At 40.4% G+C, this 9,195-nt stretch overlaps 1 protein-coding gene across 2 annotated transcripts; it reads left to right on the top strand.

Moving 5' to 3' along the window:
• Positions 1 to 324: 324 nt before the first annotated feature.
• On the top strand, positions 325 to 7,112 carry LOC110489780 (uncharacterized). Of its 2 annotated transcripts, none has more exons than XM_090199565.1 (3): positions 325 to 683; positions 2,202 to 2,317; positions 5,494 to 7,112. In XM_090199565.1, exons 2-3 carry the CDS (start codon positions 2,310 to 2,312, stop codon positions 5,915 to 5,917), a joined length of 432 nt encoding a protein of 143 aa, XP_090055691.1. In that variant the 5' UTR covers positions 325 to 683; positions 2,202 to 2,309; the 3' UTR covers positions 5,918 to 7,112. The 2 variants fall into 2 exon arrangements, with proteins under 2 accessions (XP_090055691.1, XP_090055692.1); XM_090199566.1 differs by having other exon boundaries at positions 541 to 683; positions 2,183 to 2,317.
• Positions 7,113 to 9,195: the final 2,083 nt, after the last annotated feature.

The following is a 9,195-nucleotide window of genomic DNA, read 5'->3' as shown; positions in this document are numbered from 1 at the left end:
TCTGTGTAAAGTTTGCATAAACTCAGTCTTAGTATATTGCATACACAAAAACATGCTTTAGCCCCTGTGTATTTCTCAATTAGACTGAGTGAATATCTGATAAGGTGCTGAGACAAGGGGCATGAGGTCTTGGATTTGTAAGTGTCACACTGTTAAAGATCAAGATAGCTGTCAGGTCATCGTTTGTACAGTGTGGAGGAAGTGTGAAGCTGTTGACAAGGTGATGATGTACTGGTGACATAGCTGTAAAGGGTGTTACATCCTTCAAGACCTGTGCATATCACCCCTGTATAGTATAATGCATGTTGGAGCCCTTTTGACTCTTACAACTTCACACCCTGGCCCTCGCTTCAGCCTTGAGGTTCTGCAATTAGCTTCCACAGCTGAACATACCATCCCCTGCCCTTCAATGACTCGCTAAGGATCCCATTCCCAGCTGCCGTGTGTCGTGCTTGATGTACTTCAACACATGGATTCACCTTAACCTATTCTTCTGTTGTCATTTGTCTCCATATATTGACAGACTGCCAGGCCATCTCTACTGCTCCCCCAGGCTAAGACCATCTCTTCCCTCACCAAGGCACGTGGGTTCCCTGACAGTAGGTGAAAGAAAGATATAGGTTAGTGATGCAGGAGTAGCCTCCACAAATCTTCCTCTAGCAACAGAATCACCACTGACCAAGGTAAGTCATAATGACATTATCTGTATGTCCTATCGGACTGTCAGCATGCAGTACTCAATGTGCAGGTGCAGGGATATTATCTTTTAAGAAATGTGTGTATTAAAGAGCTGCAGCCTTCTCACATAAATAATTCCTGGCCATGAAAGAACACATACCTTCCTCAAGCAACTCATGTTAAGATTTTAACAAAAGGGGACTCTACCAAGGGCGTCATGGAAAAATACAATATATTGTTAATTTTACACATAATTAAGTAACATTTATCGAATTTACAATCAGTTTCTCCTTTAAAATAATAGGTGCATTACTCCTCTGCTTTTACCATGGCAGATGTCATTCACCTTCAAAGACAATATCCCAATTGAAACCTTGGTAAATAATATTTTCTATAGTTTTTCTCTTGTGATTTATAGGGATCCTATGTTTAGTGTATGCATTAACTCAGTCTTAAGCCCTGGTTACAACACTGTATTATTTTAATAGGATCCTATGTTTAGTGTATGCATTAACTCAGTCTTAAGCCCTGGTTACAACACTGTATTATTTTAATAGGATCCTATGTTTAGTGTATGCATTAACTCAGTCTTAAGCCCTGGTTACAACACTGTATTATTTTATTAGGATCCCCGTTAGCTGTTGTGATAGTTAGGGTTAGATGATCAATAGACGGGTTGCGAACTGAGTGTGATCAGATCTTCCTGACCACCTCCAGAGATAGTTCGGGACGTGTTGCATAATTGTGTAGATGTGTAAAGGAATCTGGACATTCAAATAGTTTAAAATGGGTCAACGTCAACATTATCCAAAAAAATTTTTGGGGGTCTCAGTTGATGACTACCCAGATTCGTGCAACAGACGTCGTGTCTGAGACACGTTGGCTGTAGGAAGAGACTAGTGAAAGTGTGAAGCTGTCTACAAGGTGGTAATGTAGTGGTTGACACAGCTGGAAAGAAAGTTACCTCCTTCAAGACCTGTGTGTGCAAGTGCCCTGTATTGTCTACTGTAATCCCCTTTAACTCATACAACTTCACACCTTGTGCCTCGCTTCAGCCTCGAGGTTCTGTAATTAGCTTTCAGAGCTAAACATACCAGTCTGTGTACCTCAATGTGTCCCAATCCCTCCCATTCCCAGCTGTCGTGGGGTTAGGGAGGGTGCATTTGAGACTTTTGAGATCTGCCCTATATCGCAATGTTCCCTCGTTCGGGGTTGAAGGGATGGTTCAACTAAATTACTAAATTACATATTGGTTTCATTAACCAGTAAGCAGTCTATGGACTAGGTAATACAGCAATCCATGCTTTGGTTTTGTTTACCTGGCCACTGTCTACAAATGCTAACTTTTTTGCATTTCTGACCTAAAACCAATGCAAGTCAATATCCCAGATACAAGGAAACTGATATGTAAATGTGTAATTTGGGTGAACTACCCCTTTATGGGTTTATTTGAGACTTGTTTGATGTACTGGAACACATGGATTCCCCTTAACCTATTCTCCAGTCATCCTTTGTCTCCATAGATTTACAGACTGCCACACCATCTCCACTGCTCCCTCAGGCTACGACCATCTCTTCTCTCACAGGGAGTGAGTGAAAGAAGAGAGGATGTGCAGTTGGCCAGCAAAGTGATGCAGAGGTAACTTCCACTCCACACCAGAGTGCTGTGTGGCTCTTAAAAGGATTTCCAACAAAATAATATGTTGCTTCTGCATTTTTCTTGCGACTTTCACCAGATTGAAAAAAAAGCAGAATTTCTTAAGTACTATTCAACATGCAGTATTGCTTTCCAGAATCTTAGATCATTCCTCAGATATCATATAAAGATTACTTTACTACATGTACATCAAGCAAATTTTCCTCTAGCACAGAATCAGCACTGACCAAGGTAAGTCATAATGACATTATCTTTAACTCCTATCGAACTGTCAGCATGCAGTATTCAATGTGCAAGGCATACTGTGTTTTTGACAGCTAAGAGAAAATTGGATATTAACTCAGGCTTTAGATGTAATAATAAGTAGTATAATTATAAACAAAATCAGTACATTTCCTTAAGTGATTGAATTATACTTCAAATAAATGATTTGGGTACTTTTTTGGTTTAAATTTGCCCAAGTCACATTTATTATTTTTTACTATAACTTATAATATAGCTTCCACAAAATAATGAAATTAAATTATGTATTTTTATAATTAAATGTCTGCTTTTATTTTATTTTTATTTCACCTATATTTAACCAGGTAGTCCAGTTGAGAACAAGTTCTCATTTACAACTGCGACCTGGCCAAGATAAAGCAAAGCAGTGTGACACAAACAACACAGAGTTACACATGGGATAAACAAACGATCAGTCAATAACACAATAGAAAAATCTATTGACAGTGTGTGCAAATGTAGTAAGATTAGGAAGGTAAGGCAATAAATAGGCCATAGGGGCGAAATAATTACAATTTAGCAATTAAACACTGGAGTGATAGAAGATGAATATGCAGAAGATGAATGTGCAGAAATAGATACTGGGGTGCAAAGGAGCAACAAAATAAAAATAACAGTATGGGGCTATTTACAGATGGACTGTGTACATGTGCAATGATCAGTAAGCTGCTCTGACAGCTGATGCTTAAAGTTAGTGAGGAAGATATAAGTCTCCAGCTTCAGTGATTTTAGCAATTCGTTCCAGTCTTTGGCAGCAGAGAACTGGAAGGAAAGGCGGCCAAAATAGGAGTTGGCTTTGGGGGTGACCAGTGAAATATATCTGCTGGAGCGCGTGCTACGGGTGGGTGCTGCTATGGTGACCAGTGAGCTGAGATAAGGCGGGGCTTCACCTAGCAAAGACTTATAGATGACCTGGAGCCAGTGGGTTTGGCGACGAATATGAAGCAAGGGCCAGCCAACGAGAGCGTACAGGTCGCAGTGGTGGGTAGTATATGGGGCTTTGGTGACCAAACAGATGGCACTGTGATAGACTACATCCAGTTTGCTGAGTAGAGTGTTGGAGGCTATTTTGTAAAGGACATCGCCGAAGTTACAGGATTGGCAGGATAGTCTGTTTATGTTTGGCAGCATGAATGAAGGATGCTTTGTTGCGAAATAGGAAGCCGATTCTAGATGTAATTTTGGATTCGAAACGCTTAATGTGAGTCTGGAAGGAGAGTTTACAGTCTAACCAGACCTAGGTATTTGTAGTTGTCCACATTTTCTAAGTCAGAACCGTCCAGAGTAGTGATAAGTGGCAGCATATAACACTAATAATAACAATAATAATGTACTGTGTCTCTGGTTAAACATCTCAACACCATACACAGAGACCTGCACTAACTTATAACAAGTAAAAACAGACATTTAGGGCTCTATTCAATCAGATCCACTTTAGCCGACATCCACATAGCGGTTGTTTTAGCTGTGTTGGAGGTGGAACTGCATTAGAGCTGTCAAATCCACAAGTGGCTTCTGGCATAATGAATGAACTCTACTCAACAATCTGGATGCAGTCTATCACAGTGCCATCCGTTTTGTCACCAAAGCCCCATACACTACCCACCATTGCAACCTGTACGCTTTCGTTGGTTGGCCCTCGCTTCATACTCGTCGCCAAACCCACTGGCTACAGGTTATCTACAAGTCTCTGCTATGTAAAGCCCTGCCTTATCTCAGCTCACTGGTCACCTTAGCAGCACCCACTCGTAGCACGCACTCCAGCAGGTATATCTCACTGGTCACCCCCAAAGCCAATTCCTCCTTTGGTCGTCTTTCCTTCCAGTTCTCTGCTGCCCATGACTGGAATGAATTGCAAAAATCTCTGAAGCTGGAGACTCACATCTTCCTCACTAGCTTTAAGCACCAGCTGTCAGAGCAGTTTACAGATCACTGCACCTGTACATAGCCTATCTGTTAAACAGCCCATCTATCTACCTACCTCATCCCCATACTGGTATTTATTTATTTATTTTGCTCCTTTGCACCCCAGTATCTCTCACATTCATCTTCTGCCAATCTACCATTCCAGTGTTTAATTGCTATATTGTAATTACTTCGCCACCATGGCCTATTTATTTCCTTAACTTACCTCATTTGCACTCACTGTATATAGACTTTTTGTTTTCTTTTGTTCTACTGTATAATTGACTTTATGTTTTGTTTATTAACAACATGTGTTGTTGTATGTGTCAAATTGCTATGCTTTATCTTGGCCAGGTCGCAGTTGCAAATGAGAACTTGTTCTCAACTAGCCTACCTGGTTAAATAAAGGTGAAATAAAAAATATATATATTTTAAAAAATTAAAGCAGACATTGCCATTGGCTGCACTAAGAGTTGTATTAAGAGAAATCCCATGCAGCCTGGTTTACAAGTTCAAACACTGGAATGTGAGATGTAATCTACACCTCGATTAGGCTGATATGAATCCTCATTATCTCGTTTAAGGATTTTCATCTTGAGTGTCATTATTTATATAAAGAAACAAAATATGCTTCTCTGCATCGCTGCTAAAATCTGGGTAAAAGATTGAAAGGAATGTGAGTCTTATTCATTACATGTAGATATTTCTTGCGAAAGTCTACCAAACTTCCCAGCAGTTAGACAAGCTAGCTATGCAAACTTGATTGATAGCTTGAAATGGCTTCTTGGCAGCTAGTTATGAGTTTGGGGACCTACAGTATCTGGGCTGGCTAAAGCCAACTTCATAAAATTACTAGGTATTACAGCGAAACAACAACATAAAAAAAGATGAACAGGGCAGCTCTGAGGGTGACATTCCCCCGTGTCCCCTATGTGCATTGTCACGCCCTGATCTCTGTCTCCTCCCTTCAGGTGCTCCCTCCTGTCCAGCGCTTCCAGAGTCTCCCTCCTGTCCAGCACTTTCAGAGCCTCTCTCCTGTCCAGCGCTTCCAGTCTCCCTCCTGTCCAGCACTTCCAGAGCCTCTCTCCTGTCCAGCGCTTCCAGTCTCCCTCCTGTCCAGCACTTCCAGAGCCTCCCTCCTGTCCAGCGCTTCCAGAGCCTCCCTCCTGTCCAGCGCTTCCAGAGTCTCCCTCCTGTCCAGCGCTTCCAGAGTCTCCCTCCTGTCCAGCACTTCCAGAGTCTCCCTCCTGTCCAGCACTTCCAGAGCCTCCCTCCTGTCCAGAGCTGCCGGAGCCGCCCGTCAGTCAGGAGCTGCCGGAGCCGCCCTGTGGGGTCTACGTCCCGCGCCAGAGCTGCCACCGCGGACAGATGCCCACCCAGAACCTCCCCTATTAGTTCAGGTTTTGCGGCCGGAGTCCGCACCTTTGGGGGGGGGGGGGGGGTACTGTCACGCCCTGACCCTAGATTGCTTTGTATGTTTCTATTTTTCATTTGGTCAGGGTGTGATGTGGGTGGGTATTATATGTTGTATGTCTAGGTGTTGGGTTTCTATGTTTAGGTTTGGTATGGTTGCCAATCAGGGGCAGCTGGTTATCGGTGTCTCTGATTGAGAACCATACTTAGGCAGCCTGTTTTCCCACTAAGGGTGCGGGTAGTTGTTTTCTGTCTCTGTACCAGACAGAACTGTTTCGTGTTGGTCTATTTTTGTTATTTTGGTCGTAGTGTTCTGAGTTAAAATAAATATACATCATGAACACGTACCACGCTGCACTTTGGTCCTCTTCACCTTCTTCAACCCACGACAGCCGTTACAGGCATGCCACCTCTGGTGTCTACTACGGAATGTGCATAATTTCACAGTCATAGTAGTGTTATAATTTCACAGTCATAGTAGTGTTATAATTTCACAGTCATAGTAGTGTTATAATTTCACAGTCATAGTAGTGTTATAATTTCACAGTCATAGTAGTGTTATAATTTCACAGTCATAGTAGTGTTATAATTTCACAGTCATAGTAGTGTTATAATTTCACAGTCATAGTAGTGTTATAATTTCACCCAGGTTGAACTAATATACTATTATCAGATTCCCCAAATATGGTTAGTTGGATTCCCAGGTATTCATAGGAAATGAGTGGGTGTCATGGTCGGTCTCAAAGACTGAGAAAATAGCCTTCATTTTACAGGACCTCACTTTAATGTTATCTCTATTTTTTGTTGTAGGACAGTCCATGACTTCTGATAACTTACCAGATGTGTCAGGAGAAGCCAGTACAGAGGTGGTTAATGGTACAGCTTGTTTTCTACCTTCCCCATGTGGGCAGCGTGGGAAGTACAGGGAGAACATTCTGAGTTAGCAGCCTAGGAGGTCACACACACTGGTTTCACCCGTACTGTAGACAGGGGAAAACAGACGAAGTGTTAGCTCGTTGTTTCCTTGTAGTCTTTGTATTTTTAATTAAAGGTAAGCTAAATATTTTACTCCTTAGTGGGAAATAGATGTTCCTATATTTACCATCTGTAATAATATTTTGTTGATTAGTACAGTAATGTAGTGAATGTTTTGTTGAATAAATATTGTGTTGATCAATAATGAGTAATGTCATTAATTGAATAAATGAGTAAGGCAGAACTGTTTCAGTAGCCTAAATGTCTCTTTAATATTGTGCATTTTTTATTTGTTTTATTTAACATTCATGTGACCCACAAAATAAAAACATGTATGGTGTCTTTATACAGTAAGACATGTAGCCATGCTTGGTTAGTTGTCCATAATCTATGACCTAATAATATTTATTATAACCCTACCATTAACATCGGCAAGCCTAAAATGGTCCGATTGACAAAACTTTACCTTCATGTCATGCGAAATAGACATCATGCGTTTGAAAGGTTAGCTAGGCTCTTTTGGCTGTTCTGAGACTTGTTTCGTGCTTTGACACTCTCCAGTGTTAGAGCTATGTACAGCAATATGGCAAAACAAAAATGACTTCACTATAAGATTTCTGCAGTGACGCATGGGAGTGAAGTAGCTTAAGTTCATTACATTGACCTCTCAGACTGAAGTGAATCCCTTGCGAGCACAACTTGTGCATTGCAGGCAGGAAAACAAGCACAAATTCAAAGGACCAATGCAAATAGTAGAAGCTCACACAACCTTCAACACACAGTGTCCTCCGTAATTATTGGGACAGTGAAGCATTCTTGCTTCTTTTGGCTCTATACTCCAATAGTTTGGATTTGAAATCAAACAATGACTATGAGGTTAAAGTGCACACTGTCAGCTTTAATTTGAGGGTATATTCATACATATCAGGTGAACCATTTAGAATTTACAGCACTTTTGTACATTTGTCCCGATTTTAGGGCAACAAAAGTATTGGGACAAGTTCACTTATGTGTGTTAAAGTAGTAAAAATGTAAGTATTTGGTCCCATATTCAATGACTACATCAAGCTTGTGACTCTACAAATATGTTGAATGCCTTTGCTGTTTGTTTTGGTTGTTTTTCAGATTATTTTGTGGCCAAAAGAAATGAATGGTAAATAATGTATTGTGTCATTTTGGAGTCACTTGTATTGTAAATAAGAATAGAATGTTTCTAAACACTTCTACATTACTGTGGGTTACCATGGTTATGTATAATTCTGAATGAATTGTGAATAATGATGAGTGAGAAAGTTACAGATGCACAAATATCATACCCTCAAGACATGCTAACCTCTCAGCATTACAATAACAGAGGTTAGCATTTGGGGGGGGGGGGATGATAGTGGTGCGTATATAACTTTCTCACTCGTCATTATCCATGATACATTCAGGATTATCCGTCATTGTGGTAGCATCCACATTCATGTAGAAGTGTTTAGAAACATATTCTATTCTTATTTACAATAAAAGTGACCTCAAAATGACACAATACATTATTTACCATTCATTTCTATTGGGCACAAAATAATCGGAAAAACAACCAAAACAAACAGAAAATGCATCCAACAATTTTGTAGAGTCACACGCTTGTTGTAGTCATTGCGTGCTATGAATAGGGGACCAAATCCTTAACTCTTTAATACATATAAGTGAATTTGTCCCAATAATTTTGCTATGTACAAAAACTACTGTAATTTCTAAACGGTTCACCCAATATAGATGAAAGTACACTCAAATGAAGCTGATATTCTTCACTTTAACCTTGTATGATTTGAAGCATAGATTTGAAGTATAGAGCCAAAAGAAGAAAAAATGCTTCACTGTCCCAATAATTATGTACGGCACTGTATGTTCATGAATTTGACAGAATTGATTAATTCCCCAGCCACATCCCACAGCTTGTGGTGGTGCTGCAGTGCGCTTGTTAACCTATCAAAGCATCACAGCATTTTCAATTGATCTGTTTTTGATCATTGCCAGAAAAACAATTACCTACAACCATTTACATGTTAGTAATAGAAACATGATCAAATCTCAGAGAGAAAACATCAAATGGGATATCAGAACCCTGAGCCTACCTTGTGCTGAGAACCCTATTTGCTGTGGAGAGGTATTTGTATTTGCCGTAGAGGAGCCTGCTAATTATAGGACCTGATTCATGTCTGCGGGCAAAGACATTAATCAAACACTCCCATGAAAGTCCTTAATTGCTCATAATATGGTAAATACATGTAAAATCTTCT

This window comes from Oncorhynchus mykiss, chromosome 15, assembly GCF_057628025.1.
Source record: "Oncorhynchus mykiss isolate SJ-2025 chromosome 15, ASM5762802v1, whole genome shotgun sequence".
Lineage (NCBI taxonomy): Eukaryota > Metazoa > Chordata > Actinopteri > Salmoniformes > Salmonidae > Oncorhynchus > Oncorhynchus mykiss.
Note: the sequence above shows the minus strand (reverse complement) of the source record. Positions and strands in the feature narration are given on the sequence as shown.